Below are 23,043 nucleotides of genomic sequence, written 5' to 3'. Positions count from 1 at the left end.
TCTTTTTAACTTGGAAAACATATTTTATTAGATCTCATCATAATACAGTGTATTCAGAGTTATTTCTGTTAATTTTTCTGTTAGTATTCTCTCATCGGTCAAATGTTTACTTTGATACATTTATTTTTTATATATTTGACCTAGTTCTAATCAACCTTTGCTGCTGCAATTCACAGGATAAATCCTAACAAGCCCAAGCACAGCTGAAATGACTTGTTAGGATTCTGTCCGAAGAACTTCACCTTCTCTGGCACAACCTTTATTTATACTATTCAATCCCTACGTACAGTGCTTGACTGAATGAAATAAATTTTTGAATTCTAAGTACTAGACTATTGTGTTTGTAGGCAGTGCTTGATTCTGAATTTCTTCTGTCCATCTAGTGAGCATGCAGTCTGCATTCAAAGGGCAATAGATCATTCTTGTGCAGAAGTTACTGTCTTTTCAAGCAGTGCATGCTGTTTGCAGGTTCTAGTAAGAGGTACTGAAACAGCACAGGAGAATTTAAGTGAATACATAGAGATATTTGCAGATTTGATCACAGCTCTTTATAGTCCTGTATGACACTGAAGTTCTACCAGTGAGAATGGCGATGCTGAGAGCACATGAGTACTTCAAAGATCCGAGGCTGCATCTGAGAAGTGAATCTTTATTGCTGGCATTTGGGGACTAGGAGGGAGGGGCAAGCTTTTAACCTATAAAGAAGCTAGCAGCTAATTTCTAATAGTTGAGATCGCCAGCAAGAAAATTATTAAAGATCAAACTGTGTATTTTCCTGCCTTACAGTTACATGGAGATGATGGAGGAAGTTTTTGTAACAAACCAGCTTTACTGTCACCTTCTTTGTTACGTATCATTCAGTCCCCCTGGTGTGAATTTGACAGGTTTGGTGCGAGGTACTGGCCAGCAATATGTGATCTTTGCATACGGCTCTTTTCAGCAATCAAGGCATATCATCTGTTAATTTTAAAATCACCTTACACAGTTATTAAGAATAAGCATTCATGCTGTACCATAATCACAGGTATAGCTAGACACATCTTAGAAGTTGGTTTCAACAAAAGAAATAACCTTCTTAAGGTCTTTATGCCTTTAAGCAACAGAATGCATCTATTCAAGGCTTGTGAAGAAATGCTGCTTATTTCAAGAAGTGATTATTTAACACGAGTACAGAAAGGCATTCTGTGGCAAATGTTTAACTACTAAAAATACAAGCTGTTTTTCAGGTACAATTCTCTAACTTCTGTCAGTAATTTTTTTTTTTCCCAAATCAAGACATCAGAAGAAAAACCCCACGCAATTTCATTACCGAATCATTTGCAATTCGTTATTACTTTCAGCTGTACATTTAACATCACAGAAAAGATTTATCTGATCCATAACTGTAAAAGTGAACTACTACAGCAGGAAAACCAGCATTTCTTTTTAGAAGAGCATCAGTACCCGAGAACACACAATTCCTTACCTGAAAGCTTTTGGTTTACCTGCAGAAAATGTGTCTTCTTAGTCTTAAAAAGTAGGCAAGCTTCTCACTAGCACTAATGTTACTCCAAAAGAAGGTATAATAGGTCCTTTATATTGTAATTTTCACTGTTTATACGCAAGAAGTGTGCTGGGTCTGCTCGCGTAGGAATAAATAAATAAAAAAAAAGGCAGTACAAACTGAACAGCAGCTAACATACGAAAGTGAAAGACCTCTAGTGGCCATAACCTGAAGTTAAAGAAGGCTTCCCTTTGTGGAAGACAAAATGGTTGGGTACGACAAACTGCAGCTGATACTTTGGTGATGTGTGCCTTTGTTGCCTTGCTGATGTAAGAGAAGTATAAAGTGAATCAGAGTTCAACAGAGAATCTGAGCAGTACCAGGTGGAAATTAAATTCTGGTCAGAGGGGCTGGGGAGTCCCTCTTCGCAATTCTAAACCAGTATGATTAAAAGATCCGAGTAAACCGAGAAAAAGATTTTGCATGCTCATCTACTTCATAGGCTCTTATTTGAATAAAATCAAAGCATTTAAAGCAGGTTCCCTTTTAAAACAATAATTAAAGCTTCAGCAAATTGTAAGGCATCAATAAGGAGGATTCTTCACTGTCTTAAAGGAAAACTGCAAATCATTAAGCTCACTATTAGTGCTTGAGAGATAAATGTCTTTGGGACTTTCGGTAAATTACAGTGAAAACCTAGGATTATAAATAATTTTATATCTTTCAGCATTTCTGCTTTAGGAATTGAGAAAAAGAAAATATTTCCTGTTGAGGAAGTTTGAAAAGTTTTGAGAGATTAAAGTAATAGTATTCTCTAGAAGTTTTACGGAGTTCTGTAATAGCTACTTAAATGCCTGCAGAATGTAAAAAATAGCCTTTCTTGCAATATTTCTTCCTGTGAATAAACTATGTTTCTGGAATTATTAGAAAATATTGATGCTAATAGATTTTCTTCCTACGAATTCCTAATGAAAGAAACCTGGGCAACATCATATGCCTTTTAGGAGTCGTAAGGTAACATTGAGTTGTACTTTATATATAAAACTTCTCATGTCACAATGTGTGTTTCCATGCAGCATTTCATAAATGATGCAGCTCTCTCACCAGAGCGTGCCCTGTGTCAGGGTAGCTTTTGAATTATCCTTTTCGAGTTCTTAGTTTGTTTCTTTCCTCTGGTCTTGCCAAAGCTTGAATACTATTTTATTTTTATGTACATAAAAGGATTTATTAGGCATTTAGAGTAGTCCAACTCTAGAAAGAATACAATCCAATATCTTAAGTAATCTGCATATGTTGATTTCTGTCTGGTTTTCTTTCAGAGTCATTTTGTGGCATGCATGACGGCGATCTTAAACCAGATGAACAACCAGCATTATTCAGTTTACATTGAAACTTTTCAGACAAGTTCAGAACTAGTGGTGAGTACAAAATAATCGTGGAGGTGATAAAGAATGCTAAGTATTTTATTTCCTGTGAAAAGTCAGTAGTATTGTTTTGGAGTGTCTTGTCTGATTCTTCCTAGAATGAAGTCTGTTTCTGTATGTTTTCTGCCTCTATGTCATTGTGTTGCCTCCCTCCTCAAATGGTGACCTTAGACAATACTGTGATCAGAAATTTGGAAAGATATAAATATCACTACTGTTGACCCTAGCACCGAGGTGGTAATATAATAATCAAGAATAAGTAATGGGATCTTTGTGTTATACTGTTCTGATGAGACAAAAAAACCACAACAAAACAACAATAAAACAAACCCTCCACCAACTGAACCCTCCCTCCCCACTTTGCACAACGTGATCCATTTCCACTTTTCATTTTCGCTATTGACTCTACTCCTGGTCCAGGTAATGTTGTATGCTAAATGCAGTAAATACCTTATTATTGCGACACATTGATTTATGCCAGTCGTTTCTGGCATAATTTAATGATACTTGGGGTATATTCTAGTTTGTACCAGTGGTCGCTGTGTTCTAGAAGGTTTCAGTAGTCCTATGTCTCTCCTTTTATACTCCTGACAACTCTGAAATAAGTCTGGGTATTGGCAAAGGTTTTGATTACACCATATACAGTTTGTCTATGGAGGTAATATTTTCAGCTGGTAATATTTGTCCATTTTTCTTTCTTTCTTAAAGTCAGAGTGGTGCCATAACTGAAATCCTAACAGATTAAATCTTGAGTAGCTTTTGCAATTCTTCATGTGCTTTAGTTTACTTGAAAACGTAACAGTATTTTAACATAATTTCAGCTCCAAGCAGGTTGGATACTTGGTCCTAGAAGTTTCAGTAATCCTTAAATTACTTCAACAGTTCTGCAGAGGAAAAAAAAATTAAAAAGGCAAGACATCAATATATTCAATGGGTTTTGCTGTTTGTAAAGGCTTTGGTTTGTTGTCTTCTCATTTTTTTTTCCATACCATAACTACATGTCAGTGAAGAGGACAAAGATTTGTTTTCAAATAATGCTGTTGAGGGCTATTGTTCACTTGGTTCTCTGTAAGTAATATGACAAGAAAGAGTACAAACTTCGCAGAGAGTAGCTTGTGAGGTTTTGGTAATAGATGATGACATTTCAGCTGGCTGGTCACGCAGACTTCTAGGTGACTTGCTTAGAAGTTCAAGGGTAAAACTGCATATACATGCTATACATGAAATAGACCTGAAATGATTATGTTTGTTTAATTTAAGTTCATTATACAGTGATCTCTAAATACTTCCAGGAAAAGAAATAGTGTTTGCTTTGTTTGAAAACTTTCTCTGAGTGCCTTCAATTTTTAATTTAGAATACTAAATTTGGACTAAATAAAAAATATTATTTTTTTCAAATCTATTAATTCTTTATGCATAAGGAGACTGTTTTGCTAATTAATAAAAAATTCAACAGCTTTCCACCAAAGTACTATAGCTTTTTCTTTCCATTCATTTATGGCTTATCTTTTCTTAAGAGCTCAACGTAATGACTTTTAGCTTTCATTTGGAATCAGAGACTGCTGTTTTACAGGACTTCAGTTCCAATCTTGGACTTACTGATACCACCAGGAATTTTTCCATTGACTTCACTGGGAGCAAAGTGGAGCCCTCCATCTCTGTTCTTTAATCACAGCAGGAACACTTAAACTGTGTTACAGAGTCACAGCCTTACTGTATTTTGTTCTAGGACTTCTTGATGGAAACGTTCATAATGTTCAAAGATCTCATTGGGAAGAATGTTTACCCTTCAGACTGGATGGCCATGAGCATGGTGCAGAACAGGTAAAATGGGGCTGGAGGATCAGTGCTCACATTCCATGTGCTTGTGAAAAGTGAACTTGTTTCGTATCTTACAAAAAGTTTTGCTGTGCAGTCTAAGATGATTATATCATTCCAGTTTGGTGAATGCCTAGAAGGTCATAATCTGAAATAGTTTACTGACAATACATTAAATAGCTAGCTGCCTGTGCTTTCAGTCTGCTTACAATGAAAAGGGGGAAAAAAATTTATTTAGCAGCAAAGTGGAAGTACATAGTTGGTCTCCACGTTGACAGTCCATAGAAGCCAAACTGTAAAAGGCCAGTTGAATCTTAAATGTACAATTTCTGCACAGGGTTAGAATGTCCTCACTAATACATCAGCAAGTTCATTGTGATGCAAGTTACCAAACACAATTTTCTTTCTGAAACTATATGGTTGCTCGGATTGCTAAAAGGTCTGATGATAAAGACTAAATCTTTGAGCGCAACACGCTATTTGTAGGAGGAGGTTGGATCCACAGTGCTTACTGTAGCTCATATCATTGAGGAAATGTGTTGCTATACTGTAGATCATTTGGGGTTTCGTCATGATTGGTTACTTCAAACTCAGGTATATTGCCTCTGTAGATCCAAGGTGGCATCTAAGCAAAAGTTTGTATAATCAAATTTATCATGCTCCCTATTGTTTGCTCTATGAGAGCTTGCTATTAATAAGAGACCTTTGAGTACTCTTATATTACAAAATTGACTGAAGGAAATATCTTGTGGACATAAACTGTGCAGATTGTACACCTTTACCCACAGCTATAATCTGTCTGTTTTGGTGTCACCAGAAATGGTGGTGGGATAAGCAAACTATTGCTTGATCTCTGTTAAGCCACAGGACCACTGTTGTCTTGGTGTTAGGATTGCAAGTAGCGTAAGTGAAATTTCACGTCGTGCAGATTTTGCTGCCCCATGAGCTCTTTTCAATTTGTCACTTCCGTATCATGTGATACTGAATTGGAAAGGAAAGAGAAGTGATCTTTCTGCATCTTCACCACTGGTAATGGGTTTAGACAGCTGGCTTGGGCCAGCATATCACAGATGGATTCCTTCAAAGTATCTTTGAAATATTGCTTGTTTGAAGAGGAAGGAAATGCTCTTCCCTTGAGTTGTGAGTTTTGTTGTTTATTATGGGCATCAGTTAGAAATGAATGTTTTTGGCAACAAGGAAAGGCCAGTATATAGGGTATACAGGATGGGCTATGTGAGGGTTTATTTCCTAATAATTGTTCCTAGCCATTCTGAGGTACTGACTTTTTTCTTTTTGTGTCTCTAGTCTGTAACAGAGGAAAGCAAGGGAGAGTTGGACTGAGAATGCAGAGTAAAACACATGGCTGCTTTAAACAAAATTAGTTGGTTCAATTTGTTTATTTGTGGAACTTGCAGGTGATGAAGCGTTTCCTCAAAATTTGAACACATAGAGGTTTTACAGGTATCTGCATGTGTAGAAGAAATCAAACAAAAATGTAGCTGTGAGCATGTGACCACCTTACCTTGTGGATTTTTTTTATTTGCTGGATTTCCTCCTGTTCAGACTTAGTGGAAATCATGGCTAAAAATCTTCCTGAAAGGGATCTGGATTTGGGGAAAAAACCTCACTTGATTTACATTTTTTTTATTTATTTGGGTGTTACCTTCAGGGCTGAACTTCTTGCTTCTTGTTCTCAAAGAAACACTTTGAGTTTATATGCTGGATTGTGAAGTGAATATGCTTTCTTTTTTTTGAGCAAGATTTCTGTTGGTGAGGTGGATTTTGATCACCTGTACTATCATTATTCTGGTTTTGTAGAAATGGCAATTACACTGAGTTTTCTGGAAGTCACAGAGAGATTAGTCTAAGAATTAGGTCTCAATGATGCATAGGTTCCAATTAAAGTCCACAGATGCTGTTTATTTGAAATGTCACAGTTATGTGATTTTACTCTTCCAGTTTTATAATATTGAAAAGGAGAGAACAGAGGATACTTAATAAAGTTGATAATCGCCTGGGAGTGTTTGGTCTTGAGGAAAACATTTTCTAAGAACATTTACAACATTGTGATATCAGATTTTGATATTGGATACACTTTCATCTATGATTTAAATGGAATGATGTTAAATGAGAAGTTTTTCTTTCACCTGTTCCATGATTCAAAGAGAGGATTATGGTTCTAGTGGGTAGTGGCGATGGCAGTGAGGGCTCAAGTGCCTAAGCCTCACTTTCTGTCACTCATGTACACTAACGTTCATGCAGAGAGATCGCTAACCCCTCTTCTGAGGTGGGCAGATACGTATATGCTGCTGGATGTGTTCATTCCAGGTGAGATTTTGTAAATGATAGTAGTTTCATCCCACTTATTTCTCTGTCTGAGCAAGTCTTTGGCCTAGAAAGGTAAAATCTGATTCAGTGCACATTCTTATGTTGCTGCTGCTGTAATTTGCAGTTATTTTTAATGTAGCAAGGATTACTCTTAAAAAGTATCAGCTCAGTACTAAAGTAACCTAACAGTCTTCTCTTGTATGTAAACGTATCAAACCTTTCATAGATAAAACTGTTTCTCTTATCTAGAAAATGCTGTTAACATCTGCATTATTCACAAGTATAGGATTTTTTTTTTTATTCTGTGGGAGTGAGGAAGCGTCAGTCCTTGTTGAAAGAAAACGCCTTTGGGGCTTGGGGGTTCACCTGGTGGTATCTATATTGCCTCAGTTCCTGACAATGGAAATTCATTTGTGGTACTGTACATTTGTTGATAATGCCTCCTAATGACTCTGAACTTTGGGGGACAATTTGGCCCAGGCAGCCTTATCCTGCATTGGACAAGTCAAATGAAAATATTTAAAGAAAGAAAGTCAGCATTAAAAAAAAAAAATGTTTAGAAGCTATTTAACAGTGCTTCTGTAAACACATTGCTTACCTAAATTGATTTGGCACTGTTTATACTCTTTGATTGTGTTGCTGTTCCCAAGATTACGTAAAGAAATGAGTTGCTGGTCTCACTTTCATCTCTTAATTCTATGTTACATCAACAACTAGGAGGGGTGATTTTTGTTGTCAGTCTTTATAGAAATTTGGTTTGGCTTTTTTTGTTTGGATTTTTTTTGAGGGGGTGGGTGTTCCAAGAAATAAATTGAAGAATAAGTTAGATTTCTAGATTTGTCATATTAACATGCTTTACTCCAAACCAGAGAAGCAGCAGAGAAAAAGTCACAAGAGGTCAGGCTGGTGTCTCTTATAATAACAATGAGAGAAGAAAATAAAAAAACCCCACAAACCACAAAAAGTGTTAGCACAGCTAAGATTTTGCATTCTTAATTCACCTGTTCTGAGTAGGAGGCTGCATGCAGACCTTTTTATGCCCTGAAGGATGTATTTTACCTTAAGAGTCTCTCCTTTCTGAACTTGCAAAAATATTAAATACAGGCTGTAAGGCATGTCTATTGTGTAACCTAGCCAATGGCAGAATGTAGTTGGCACTTCTTCCCCACGGGCATTCAGCAAAGCCTGGCAGTCTCCCCCAGATGATCTCTTGTATTTGTAGCTTGCAGGGTGTCCTGGTTTCAGCTGGGATACAGTTAATTTTCTTCCTAGTAGCTGGTATAATGCTCTGTTTTGGATGCGCAATGCAATTGCTCACCACCCACTGACTGATACCCAGCGAGGCCAGCCCTCCCAGTTTTTGTTCAGCATGACGTCGTATGGTATGGAATATCCCTTTGCCGGGTTGGGTCAGCTGTCCTGGCTGTGTCCCCTCCCAGCTTCTTGTGCACCTCCAGCCTCCTCGCTGGCAGGGCAGTATGAGAAGCTGAGAAGTCCTTGACTTAGTGTAAGCACTACTTAGCACCAACTAAAACATCTGTGTTATCAACATTATTCTCATCCTAAATCCAAAACACAGCACTATACGAGCTACTAGGAAGAAAATTAATTCTGTCCCAGCCGAAACCAGGACACAGGGAAAGTGGGCACTGGAGGAATTTTGCTGTAGGATATACTGCAGTACAGAAACGTAAAATCAGAGTACATTTACTTAGAGGCAGAGGAAAGGGAGGAGCTTAACTAGAACTGCAAGTTTGGTCCTGTTTGTGGGTAAAAGGTGTTCCTAATGAGCAGAACACTAATTGCTCTTATACATAAATAAAAACATACAGTGCGTACATGATATCAGGGGTATTTCTACTAAATGTTAGATGTCTGGCATCGATAAGGGGAAAAGAATGAGAAAATGACTTCTTATAAGGTCCTGGGGAATTTTTTTTTTTTTTTTTTTAAATTAGAGAGAGAGTGTGCAGACCATCTGGGAAGGGGGAGACATCTGTCCAAAGGAAGGGAGAATGGACACATTGATGTCCAGGAGAAACTGTGGCAGGAGAGTTGAAAGAATGAGAGTAGAAGCTTAATTGACTGAACTTACTTAGTCAAGCTTTGTCTGTATCAAGATGGAATGATTTAACTCAAATTACTTTAAATGACTATTATAAGCAATGTGCTGTTTGCTCCCAAAGCACGTTCTGATTCCCAAAGCCCATGTGAAGGAGGCAGAGGCTGTGTGTACTAGTCTCACTGGACTGGGAGTATTCTATTAGCAACTGAGAATCAAAAAGTGGAATGAACTACTTTTTTTTTTTTTTTTTCCTCCTGTTTTTTTCCCTTGTTCCATTAACAGCAAGATGGAAGGAACACTTTTGTGGCATGCTAGATGGGGCAGAACACTTGGGGAAATAGTAAAATCCTCATTGAGGTCACGAGGATATAATATCTGAGTTATTTTTGTGATCCTCCAGGTAGAGTTAATTAACTTTTGTTCTAATGAATGTTGCTTACTGCACGCTTCTTACTGGTTGCTACTGCTTGTATGTGCACTTTATTCCACTTATGGTGCTTAGACTGTTGGCTATTAGTTTATTAAAAGCAGTAATTCCTGGGTACATGGCATTTGTGTGGAAATGCTTTGCTGGTTTAGGTAATACCATGTAGTCTGCTTCTCTCTCAGCTGTTTATAATTTCAATTTAGAGGCACGTAATTCCTCCCAGGAAATTCCCGTACCTTATTGTCAACGTGAAGTGCATAGGGAGTCAGATTCACTGAATAAAAGAAATGGTTAGGGGGGTTAGCAACTGAAGGGAAGTATTCACATCCCTTCCTTCCGTTCCTCTGGGCTTTGAAATGGTAACTGCCCAGATAGAGTTTGAAAGCACTTGATATCATAATTAGTACCTGGAATCAGTTTTAGTTGGTGTCCAGTCTAAAGTGGCTTAGTAAGCACTTTCATTGTTTGTGTGTCCATTTGAGTTGTTTTTTGAACCTTGTTGACATTATATTTAGATATGAAAAATAAAAGGAAACAGTTTTTCAGTAGTACATTTCAAGGTCAGATCCTATTTGCTGAAAAACTCATGTGAGATAACACGGTAGGGTGTTTTCTAACACCAGTGGTTAGGCTTTTTCTAAAATATGTTTTCATTACCTGTATATCTGAGTGTTTTCAGACATCTGTCGGAGTCAAGTGTTCCCCAGCCCCTTTTAAGTCTAACTTGAAAGGTTTAGCGCTGCAGGTATTTGGCAAAACAGCTGGAAATGTTGCCAATTTTCTTTCATTATACATACTAAAAATAGCTGCTTATTTGCTGATGAACTGCTTTGTAACACCCTCAAGACCTGGTTCTCATGTAGCTCACATGTTGGAGCAGCGTTATTAATTTGGCAAAATCTCATTATGGCTTCAGATCGGTGCCACCTGCATCCCCGGGTACCTCACCATTTCTCAGACTACCAGGAACTGTGCGTTCTGCTGGTACCATTAGGTCCTGGCCAACCAGCCGAATGAGGCAGAATGGGTTCCTACTTGTCACCTAGCAAGGGACTGTAGGGATTTCTTTTTAAGAAAGGGACAGTAGGGATTCCAGACCTGGGTTTTTTTCATAGATCATCTGTGAATGGCTCTGTTAAACATGACTTCTGAAAAACATGTTTTCCACACAATACATCTGCATGTTTCTGAACAACTCTACCTTTGAATGGAAAAAGTCTTTTCAGAAGAAGTAGCTGCTTATACTATTGTGCTGTGAAACTCGACAAAATGTTGCTTTGTGCATTATGAGGAGACGGAATTTTTCAAGTTGCAGTCTCAGTCTTTAAGTAACAAGCACACCTAACAAATTCAGTGGCTGTTGGACTGCTTTTTCTTTTAAATTTTCTGAAGAGAAAACCTGAACAGCTGGTAGTCACAATTTAAGTGTATTATTCAAGAACGGTATCTATAATAGTTTGGGAGAGAAGGCAAACCGAACAGTTGGCAGGAAGTAGGGAAACATGCCTTTTTCAAGCAAGAAGCTTAAGTATTTATGGGAGAGATGCTACAAACTGTATTGCTACTACCAGCTCACTAGATTTCATAGAATCATAGAATATCTCAAGTTGGAAGGGAGAAAACCCCCGAATTAATTCAAATATTAGAACTGCTTCTCCGTTTTCCATCTCTCTGTTGGTGGAAGTGAAAGCTTGTCATATTTTCATGTTCTGGAAATATTTGATGCTGTGATATATGTATTCGTGTTAGTGGGTGTTGTGACTATTCACAGACACTAATGGATCTGACTATAGACAAGGTACACAAATTCAGTTGATAAGAGTACATGTTATCCTTTACTCCAGCTGGTGCTGTAATGTTGCGTTCAATTTATAACAACTGTGATGAGATTTTAAAATCAGGAATACTATTTTAATTACGCAAATAGGAAAAAAAAATCCTCCTCAACTTTGATTATTAATATGAAGTCGTTCTGCTCTCGTAAGAAATGCAGAAGAAAACTCAGATTTATTCTATTAAGCTATGCTTTAACAGTTTGCTTAAAACATTGCCTGGCTCATTATTTGTCTTGCAGAGAATAAAAAGGGGCATTTATTTATTTATTTATTTATTCCTAAGAGGAAAAAAATTACAAGTAGTTCAGGTAACTTTAACTCTTGTTTTTCAAAGATGTATTGGGAGTTAAGATTCATTTATGTAGCTAAGGTTGGATGACAGTGTTGCAGTTTATTTTGCACAAATAAGGCAGAATTTAGAAGGCTGATCTGTCGTATCCCAGTAACTCCTTCCTTTGATCTCATTTTCCTCTGGCGACCTTTGACTGGCCTAGGCATACTTGACAGAAATGCAGTTCTTTTTCTTAAGGGCTTGAATTTTCAGGGGGTCAGAATGCATTTACGCATAGGCTTATAGCATATTGCAGAATTTTAATTTCAATATATGAAAAAGTGTTTTAAGCAACAAGTATAAATGTCTAATGAGAATATTCTTTTATGCACATGTGCACAAAAGGGTAAATGAAGTATTACAACAAGTTCAAACAGTTTGTACTGTTCAGTCATTGCTTTAATCATGTGTAGTAATAAGATGTGTCCTTGGACAGTTTGTTTTTGCTATGAGACTAAAAAATGTCCTTGCTGAAATGCAATTTCCCTGTTAATATAAAGTCCCTTTCAGAGGCAAAGGACATCTTATTTATTTATTGTTTGTCTTGCTGGGGTATTTGGTACGCCGTGTCTCGGTGTTCTCAGATTTCTGCCTCCTTTCTGTTAAAGCTAGGTAACTCGTTTCCTAGTTGTCTTTCTCAGTCCCTACAAAAGTCAGCGTAATAGGGCAAATGGCATAAGGTTAGTCCTGGGAAAATGGAATAAGGCAGATAGATAAAGAGAAGAGGCAGTTGTTTCACTGTGGGTTGTAAATTTACTTCCACGGAGAGTTACGCTTCCAGCTGTGGGTGGTCTGGCTGGCTGAGTCATTTAGTGTGTGATGTCGGTTAAAAGCCTAGCAGAGAACATCTCTTCCATCTGTAGGTGTTTGAGTCGGGTGCTTGATGTAACCCTGCTTTTCAATCACTTGCATCTTTCTAGCACCAAATACTACACGATGCTTGTTCTGCACTGACTCTGCATGTTGCTTGTTGGTACCCGTGTTGTGGAATTACCTGCTTACCAAGAATCTAAACACTTAATTATGTGGTGACTGCAGCAGATCATCCGCTCAGCGAGATAGGCTATTGCATATCGCAGTCGTGGTACACAATGGATGCCTATTACTTTTTGACTGCAGTCTTTTAGTCCTTTATCTAAAATGCAGAGAGAAAACATGCTGTGAGATATCCCTTTCCCACTCCCACTGCACAGTATCTCATCTTTCTTGGTATTGACTGCGAGGATGCTCCTGCTTCTAGAGTATGAGGTCTCCTGAACTAAAACCAAAGTCTTCAGTAGAAAGAACAACTCAACACGGAAAAACAACTTGTTAGTTTGGTGTTTTCAGAAAGTCAGCAAGATAAACTTATTTTTCCAGATACATCTTGGACTTGCATAAAGAAATCTCTAAGGTTCTTTGCTGTGTGGTCTATTATAAAATATTTTTTGTATGTTTTCAGGTATTTTAATTTTAGTAAAACATTTGGGGATTAAGACAATGAGTAGTATTTTCCACTCTGTAGAACATATGTGCAAATGAGTAAAAAAAATAATGAAGAGATTATCCACATAAACTGTTCTAAATATGTCACTACAGAAAAGACTGAAAATACAAATTCAATGTTCATAATTTGCATCAGGTGTTGTAAATGCTATTGAGCAATCTTTCTGTGTTACCCTTTCTGATGAGTAACTTTGGCCAGCACTTCATATCTTAAGAGATTTTCAGGAAATTAAATATATACAATTTTCTCATATTTAACATTATTTTGAATAGTAATTTTCATATTTTTAAACAGCAACATCACAAAATAGCCCTGCTGGTGTATTATGCATTTGCTGCATAATGATCTTTTTAAAAAGTCATAATCTGCTGATTCAATGCAACTTCTTCTGTATTGATACAGTTTTGGCTGTAAAGTAGTAAGCTCAAGTGAGCAGCAAGTAGACAAGAGGCAGATGCATAGTACCTGTAATTACAGATCATATTTTTAGCTTCAGAAAAAGCTAGGCTTCCCTAAAAGTAAAGAAATTACGTATTCTAGATAAAAGGTATTCACTTGATAAATATTTTCAACAAGAATAGCTGAAAAATCAAAAGTACATGGACTATGTTAGAATATAATGCATGTATAGAGAAGGGATTTCAAATACAGAAAGCTTATGTAACGGGAAAGAAAAAACAAAGCTCAAATCCTACATTTTATCTTTAAAGTTTTATGGTGAGATTAGGAATAAAATACAGAGCTACTTTATAAAGAACAAAACAAAACAAAACCCCAAAACCCCAGAGATAGCATTATCCGCAGTGTCATCCATTAGTTTCATATAATTTTCCAATTTTAATCCTTTGAGGTGTGAAATAATAAAAGTATTTCTGGAAATAGGCCCTAGAAACATCCGTGAAAATATGTTTACCAAAGTATCACCTTTGCACCATTCTTACATATATAGAAATGAAGACTAAATGATATGTACAAATATTACAGTACAGGTAAATTAGCGTCAACAGGTGAAAACAAAAATCAGTGGAAGAATGGAGAAGAAATTTCACAATTTCACTTCACTTCAGAAGTGAAGGCCATGAGAGCTTTTATTAACGCGTGACATCCTGATATAACTGTGGTAAGTCATTACATTCGTGTATACTAACTGGGTTTCAGCTTTGTACCTTATGCCCAGACTTGATCTAGCACCAAAGACACCATGTGATTATTTTTTTTTTTTAATTCAGAATATTTCTGCTCCGCAAACAATTAGCTGGAACGTACAAAAAAGGAGAGTAGGCTAAAGTGAGGAGATACTCACAATATAAGGAAAATTACTGAAGATACCTTTCAAACTAAGTTACTTAGAGTCCCGTATGACAGCTTTTTGTACGCTTAGTTTTCAGCGTTTCTTAAAGCATGCTAAACATCCCATTTTCAAAACAGGTTGGCATAAATGTGTACCTAATATGCAGTTTTGAAAATGTATTTCGGTTCCTAATGGGGAGATAAGCAGTCTTGAAAACATGCTTTAGGTAGATGCTGAAGGAAAAGCTACATACAAAGAGACTTGGCAAAGTCCAGAGATCTCAGATGGAAACCTCGGTTGTGTAGCATCAAAGCAATTGCTCATTCTTGTCTTTCTCTAGGTGTTGCTTTTGTACTGCTGCCAGATTAACTCTGGTACATTATAGCATGTATTATTTTTGTATGCTTGGCGTAGATATTCAAGGTAAGTTTTCAAATAATACTAATAAAGAAAATGAATTGTACATAACAAACAATTGATAATTGAGACAAGAGAAGCTGGATAGCAGTTACTTTTAAGCAGTTATTTTCTGACCATGCTATTTGGATAGACTCTCTGGCTGTACATTGAAAAAGAATTCAGGAAAATGACAATTGCTTTATCATTAGAATTCGATATCAATAGTACAAAAAAAATGATTCTTCAGTCTGTAGTGATACTGAATTGACACAGGGGAGAAATATGATTAAATTATACTACTTTCTTTGCACCACTGGCCATATTTTTCCAGTTACCATGGAAGTGGATTGCTTCCTAAGTGTTGCCATTATTGTGCTCTTAATAACTAGGTTTCACATAGCTACAAGGTTTTTAAATAGTGTTTCCATCTTGCATTGCCCTTCATTTCTAAATCAATGATAGCTTGCCTCGTTATTAGGAGACAATTTCTGCTGTTGCCTTGTAAAGATTTTTGTCATTAACTTTTCACCTGTTTTCTCAGGCTTTCTCCTGCTGTTCTGTTTTGGTCACTGAAATAGTAAATGTGTATTTTTAATCTCGCCAGTCGCACTGATTGCTTGTCTGATCTCTCTTCTGTGTATTTTATATCTTCCAGGTTTAGTTTATAATTGCTGATCGCTGTTTCAGTCATTGACAAAGATCAGCATTTGGGATTGGGTCTGACCCACTTCACTAGTCTCCTCTTTATTTAATGTGCCTTCTTCTAGCTTTGCACACAAGAAGGAAGAGGAAAGATGACAGAAGCCTACAAGAGAATCAGTTGACTTCAGCTGCTTTTCCTTTGTGCTTATTTCATGTTAAAATACCTATCAGATGTCTTCCGCAAAGCATTTTATGCAGATGCTACTATCAAGGCAATATAAATTATGCTACTATCAAGGCAATATAAATTATGTGGGAGTATTATTTCAGCTCTGCTATTCCCTACTCCACATTTCATATAATTGGCATACTGGCAAGACCATGTCTATCAGAACTCAGAAAAGATCTCCAAAACAATAGTCAGTGCATCTCCTAGGCTTTGAAAGAGCTCCCCTCATACTCCTCATCTGCTCAAGTAGAGGATTCAGTGGTGAAAGTGCTGATTGATCAGCCTTCGGGGACTACAAAAAAAAACACCTGCCAAACTGAAGTTAGTGTAACTCCTCCTGACTTTAATTTGTGGACCGAATTCTCTGAAGGAAAAGCACTTAGGGTTTGTGGGAAGAAGTTCTGAGTTTTAAAAAGTCTCCATGTCTTCATTGGTTTTCAGACATGATTTTAAAAAAAAAGTATATTCCAGCATTTTAATGGTTTCCTTTCAGTAAGAGCTTTCACAACGCCGCAGGAAATAATGTTCTTTTAAAGCTTATCTCTATTTTTCTGTGTCTGATTATCCACTAGAAGTTTGTATTTGATTATTTTTTTCCACCTGACATTACATCAATGTAATCATAGCTTTAGAAGACATAGCAAACGTGAGTTTGAGTTGATGCTCATAAATACCTAAGAGAACTAATTCAGCCTTCACCTCAGTATCTGGACTACTCAGTATCTGGATTACTCATCTCAAAATTGAAGCAGTGAACTCCCAAATTTTAGAGTCTTGTGAACTGGAAAAGACATCGAAGAGCATCTCACTGCTGTTGGACCACTGCTTTAAAAGAATTCATGTGTAAAAGTGAGGAAAGGTCAGTTCGTGATTTTGGGAAGATTTATAATTCTGTACCTGACTTAGGCAACTTTCCCAACGTAATTTTGTGGACCCAGAAGTGTTCTATGTCTGAAACTAGGTGCAGAAAAAAGCCAGCTTTTGCAAAGCCACCTAAGAACAGGCAATGTCAATTTAAGTTTCTTGTTTGGTATTTTGTTGTTGTTTTGGTTTGGTTTTTTCCCTGTAATCATCTCTTTGTTTTATGCTGCAAGGAGCTGATGCACTAATTCTAACTTATTTGCTAAAAATAACTTAGAGTTCCAGATCTATATTTTAGGTTTATCACCTATTTGCACTTCAAAAGCAAGGACAACGTGCAGACCTATTTTACTGTTTAATAGAGAGTCATTGACTTCTAAGGAATAGCCTTGAAATCCTACTTTGATTAACAACATGTTGTTTATGAATACAAAGTTGTCTCTTTGCTCCATCTTAGCCCCTCTATTGTATTTTGTTTGAGGGAGAATCAGTTTGAAATAAAATTTTTATCTTAGGATGATTTATAAATTTTCAGCTTTGTCTCTCTTAAATTACTTACATATGTTACTTACAGTACTGTTCTATCCCTATTTAGAACATACTTCGAAGTATTTGAAACTAAGTACAGGTGCATAGGCTTCTATTCACTGGGCTTTCTTTCAAGCGAAAATTTGAAAGAAATTTCTCGGACAATACAATAAAGCAAAGCAGAAGCAGCAGGAAGTTTAGAAAGGTAAAAGAGAGAGCAGCGGTTGAACCATGGTGATTCTGTTGCTGTCCTAAGCCAAACCCTTGCCTTTTTATACCCAGATTAAGCCCAGAGACTTTGGCCTTTGAAGATCATTCATAAATCTTCAGGCCCAAGATATTGGTATGAACTGCAAATCAGAAGCATCAATCCCCATAAACTCGGGAAATATAACAGAAATTATTGTGGGTAAAGGAATTTCAGCTATTTTGGAATATAATTATTTAAACTGATGAGAAACTAATTCCATGTTAAGTAACTGTAGAAAAGTTACCATAATTAAACACCTGAAAGAACTTATTTGTAGCCCTGTGTGCTGATTAAAATTAAAGGAAGATATGACAAGAGGATAAGATTAAACAGAAAAAACACCTAATGGTATTATCTGTATGAGAACTCGGGATCCTGCCCTTTGGCCAGCCTAGATCAGTCTAAACTTGCAAAGCAAAACTGAGCAGCACTCCCCAGGTTCAGAGAAAAGGTAAGCTCCAATGATCTGTTATAGAAACAAGGGAAATTAAGTTGCATTACACTGTGACATGATAATACCTTTCAGTAATTTTTCTCGATAATGTCTTCTGAAGTCAGCCAGTACATACTGGGGTTTTCTGAGCTGTGCTGGGGCACGCTTGCTACCATCTCTTTTCTAGCTGTATCTTTTCCATTAGGTAACTTATAATTGATGACTGATGTTACGAATAATCATGTAAGGAATGACGACTTCTCCAGTCAAATGACTTTAACTCCTCTTGGAGACATGTTTAGTTCTTTAAACAGGAATATGCTCTCAGTAATAGTTAAAATTATATTTTCCTCTTGTTTTCATCAAAATGTCAAAGTGTTTTATAAATACCCGTTTAGCTTTATACATGTGGCTAGTTAATTAATACCCCTTTTTGGTGAAAGGGGAGACTGAGGCATATAGAAATGCAATCATTGAGGTAGGACAGTATGGCATTGGCAGGAGCCAGGAATAGAATTCAAACCTACTGCCTAAGTGGCTTCCAATGACAGAAATAGATACACCCTTTAGGCAAAATAGAAACGCATGAAAATATTTGGAACTTGACAGCCTGCGAGTATTGTGTGCTTCCTGCAAATGTGTCATTTCAGTATGTCAGATAAAAATATCTGTGAGAATGAAAGGGATATTCACAGAAGATAGCTTACATATCATTATATTATATAGAATCCTGTAAATATTTTTAATAGTATCAGTAATTTTTACTGGACATTACCTCAGTATTTCTCAGGTGTCCTTGGGACTTTTTATGTATGGCTAACATTAAACCACAAGCTTTTCACAAAAAAATTAAAATATGACACACAGGAAATGTGTCCACATTATGAAATAGATTTGCACTAATAAATTTCACGTGTGTTTAAGTTATAGTTATTTCTACTGTATCTTGCATGTTTCTGTGCTAAAGGACAAAGTACCTGAAAGCGTGGGAGTTTTTTAACGTAAGACGAATTATCAGCACCATACCAGATTCTGCCCGAACAGGATATTTAGCTGGCATGTTTCACCATAGGTGCTGGAGTAGTGTGGAAATACGCAGAAGTTGGGAAACAGAAGTCTCAAAAACGGAGGACACCCCCTCCTACCCCAACAAAAGACTTTCTGAGGGAAGGGAAATGCTGCTCTCTGAGCAGCTGGAGCTGAAGAACTTGATTACATGAGTTGGCAAGAAATATACTTTGTAAATCAAAGGAGAATCTAGAGCAATATAGTTCTACAGAAAAGACATGATGCTAAAAAGGCCTTGACCCAAAACTCCTACTCGGAAGAGTAATGGGGATGCTGACAGACAGAACAACACGTGGGTGTCCATGATTCTGCCTAGCTGTGTATTTTTTTTTGTGCTGTCTAAAGTAGACCATTCCTTTTAGAATCCCCTTTTTTTTCCAAATAGTAAACTGCTTGTGTCAAGCATCAGGCAGTTTTGTAGAGATAAATGTACCCATGTGAGTGAAGCGTTAGGGAAGAATGTGTTTATTTTCTTCTGGGTAGCGTGGGGCAGCTTGCAGAGGAAATTGCATTTTCCAGAATAAGAGTTGATCACATAAAAGGCTGAAAAGAAAGTACAATAGCCTGTTCAGACCTACTTAGGCTAAAATTGCAGTGGATACACAGGGCGATTCTGTGATGACACAGAGGTTGTTTAGGAGAGTGGTGATAGCCTGCAAGAGCAGTATTGAGCAAAATCAGGTTTCTTGAACTTGAGATGATTCGATGACACTCAGCATTTCACAGATCAGGCCCTTAATTCAGCTGGCAAGATTAGCTGAGCTAGCGTTAGAAGATTAGATCAGACTGTGCCCTAGACTGAAGCTCATCTGAATGTGTGGGATGATGCAGCAGAGCAACACAGCACCCTTAGAAGTCCATAACCTTCCAATGCCACAGTTACCGTAGTAATTACAACTGTAGTATCCCTCTGATAACATTGAAAAAAAGGACTTGGCAAGATGTAATACCATGTGTAAATGACTTTATTTCTTTGATCACATCAACATTACAGAGGAATGTTATGTGGATGGAAAGAAAATATTCTTTAGGTTTTCACAAAGAATTTTTTCCTCATGGAAAACCATAATCATAACAAAGGGTTTCAGTCTAGCCAGTCAGGTTGGTGCCCTAATGGAGCAGTGTGCTGCTTTGGACTATTGCGTAGTGGTTGAGTAGGATTCCCTGTCATAAGCCTGGCAAAAACTGAACTTTTGCTTTACCTCCCTCACTAAGAAACTGAATTTAGCCCTTGCCAATTTTTTTTTTTTTTTTTTTGGTGGCGAGACTAATATTCGTGTCACTGACTATTCTGTTTCTGGTAGTGGCTCATAAAGAGCTGCCTAGGGAACAGGGCTGCGAAGTAACGCTGTTTGCTGTGTTCTCGTAGCCGCCAGTGACGTTTCGTACTCCCTTCATTTTTCATTTTTGTCTTTGATGTGTCTCCTCGCTTTTGAGCCAGTATAAAATTCAGGCATTCACAGCATCCTGTAGAAATGAGTTGCGTAGCTAAGCAAGACCAGCCTAAAACCTCCCTCTTTTTGCTTATTGTGAATGCACATTCTGATTTTTTTCAGTGCTCTCCAATGCTTATGTGATTAACAGTGAACATAAGTCTCTCATCTCCACGGTGCTTTTGATTTTATAGATTCTACCATATCCCTCCTCAGTCGCGTAGTATCCCCTGATTAAGGACTCCAGGTCTCGGGCACAACCCATTAAATGTGTTTGATCATTTCTTTGTCACATTTATTTGCTTGTTTTCTTTTCTCTTTTTTACTTTTTGTGTTTGTTTATCTTTTTGAGATGGGAGACCAGAACACCACTCAGAATCCAACATTCCTTTGACAGTAACATATGGATATCCTGTGGTCTCTTAATCTTTTGCTAATAATTCTAATTATTGAGTTATGGCTTTTTCTGCTGCTACTAAACACTAAGATGGCGGGGGGTTGTGGACTTGTCTGTTGTAACTATTAGATCTTCTTCCTGATCGGTAATAGCTAGTTGACAGTCAGTCATTGTATTTGAACAGTTAGGATTGTTTTTATCTTGTGTTCCCCTCTTTCAGGTTGCAGTATGTGTTTCCCACAGAAATATGTTTTCAAATAGATATATTCCCATAGAAATATTTCAACTTAACACTTTTTAAAATTTTCCCTAGGAAGCACAGGAAAATGGATCGCTTGTTTTAACAACTGTAGATTGAATGAAACTGAATTATTTAAATTAACTTTATAAATATTTAGAGATACAATTGATTCTTGTTTACAAACGTGCTGTGCTGGAAAGTTAGACAAAGAAATTAGCTTTACAAATGTGACTTAATCTTGCTGCGTTAATAACAAGCATAAACAGGTGCTGCTTTTCAAGCTAGAGGGATAATGTTCACACTCTTGAAAGAAATAACTGTATGTTGACTCAGGTTTGAATGTGTTTTTATAATCAACCTGAAGAAGAAGATGGGCGGAGGTGTCATCCTCCCCTCACCACCTGTGAGAAAACCGAAAAGCTGCGCTTAATATCTTTTAATTGGGAAAATGCAGTGGCAGCTCCTAACTAATAATATAAGTACAAGGAACGCTTTTAGCTGTCAAACCCATGAGGAGGAGGCAATAACACTCTTGTAAATGATGCGGTTTTGTCACATGGAAGGTAAAATTGTGTTTGAAAGAATTGCTCTCTCTGTTTTCTCAAAAATGCAATGCAGTGTGCAGCGGAGGCAAAGAAATTCTGTTGTCCGAATTTTTCAATGGAGATCAAGAAACTTTTTGACAATCATGTGCTTAATTTTTTTTATGTACAACAGACTATAAATAACATACCGTTGCGCAGAATGTCATCTGCTGTGTTCATGTGTGTGTGAACTTTGCTTCTTCTAGCGTGCTCAATCTTTAAATGTGTTTCCATCAGTATCACACATGGTTGGAATAGATTCCCAGAGATTACATTCATTTATCTGTATCATTGCTTTTCTTTTTTAGGGTGTTCTTGAGAGCCATCAACAAATTTGCAGAGACAATGAACCAGAAATTTCTGGAGAATATGAATTTTGAAGTCCAAGTAAGTGTTTAGGCTTTTTAGCCGAGTCAAGGTAGTATGTGCAGGTACGATCGTTCTGGTCTGTCAGAGCCCCTTCTGGTTCTTTATATCAGTATCAAAACGGCTGTTGATTTGGGTTTGGCAGGATTAGGCTGTCTTTGATATGACATGAAAATTGTACTTTGATTATTTATGATAAGGCACGCAAACAGAGTATTTTGTACTGTGACTCTCTCAGAACTGGCAAGCAGAAAACTGATTTTTTTTTCTTAGCCAGCCAAGTGTATTCAGAAAGACAATCGTTGATGTAATGCACGTAGCCTTTACAATGTCACTCCTATGTATGTAGGGCAGAAGGAGCTTAACTTTGTTTGATTCCTAGAGTATTTAGCACTTAGAATTTATTTTTAACTGGCAGTCTTCCCTGATAAGTCCATCTTTATTTCTTTATTTATTTTCCTTTATTTTTTAGTAGTTCTTTCTGAAATAATTTAAAATCAGGGTTTATTTTTTAGTTTGCTCAATATCATTCTTTATAACTTAACTGACTGGTCATGCGTTTTACTATGTTTGGCTTGCTTCAGATGAAAATGTCCGTAGTTTTCACGTTCATTAAACTGTTATTAAAATGTAAACACAGTTTTAGAATCAGGATTTGTCACTAAATGCTGCCTGATTATGGTATGTGCTATAGATACAAAACACACTAACAAAGTATAGTATGAAAAATTATTCCATTTCACTCTTTATATTAACTGTAGTTAAATGTTTTAAGTTCAGAAGCGCTTCCTGATTACAAAAATCGAATCTGTTCAGTGGATAATAACTTATTGATCCTAATGGTGAAGTTCAGAGAAAGTTCAGGGCTCTGCCTTCTTGATTTCTTGGGTTTTATGGTTTATGGTTAATCTTGCAACTTGCAATCTGGTTTAAGTGATTCTTCTCTACTGCATGTGAATATTTAGGCTTACTACGCGAAAAACTGTTTGGGTATTGGTGTCTCGGTCCTTAACATAAAATACCTCAGTCACAAATAGCTAGAGAGCTGTTATTTAAGTGGTTACACAGTAAGAGTTCAAAAGACAACAGTAAAAAGAAAGGTAAAACATTCGGTTCATACTCGG

General features: G+C 37.0%; 1 protein-coding gene across 1 annotated transcript in view; it reads left to right on the top strand.

Annotated features, from left to right (window-relative positions):
• DOCK2 (dedicator of cytokinesis 2) overlaps positions 1 to 23,043 on the top strand; it is a 205,902-nt gene that overhangs the window by 124,140 nt on the left and 58,719 nt on the right. Inside the window, exons 28-30 of the mRNA XM_087760115.1 lie at positions 2,803 to 2,901; positions 4,637 to 4,731; positions 21,862 to 21,940. Of these exons, the coding sequence (XP_087616241.1) occupies positions 2,803 to 2,901; positions 4,637 to 4,731; positions 21,862 to 21,940 (273 nt within the window). The remainder of the gene's footprint in view (positions 1 to 2,802; positions 2,902 to 4,636; positions 4,732 to 21,861; positions 21,941 to 23,043) is intronic.

Source organism: Nipponia nippon, unplaced genomic scaffold (genome assembly GCF_047370975.1).
Source record: "Nipponia nippon isolate SJK-2023a ecotype South Korea unplaced genomic scaffold, ASM4737097v1 scaffold_21, whole genome shotgun sequence".
Taxonomy (NCBI): domain Eukaryota; kingdom Metazoa; phylum Chordata; class Aves; order Pelecaniformes; family Threskiornithidae; genus Nipponia; species Nipponia nippon.
The sequence above is the reverse complement of the archived record's forward strand: the minus strand, read 5'-3'. Positions and strand labels throughout refer to the sequence as shown.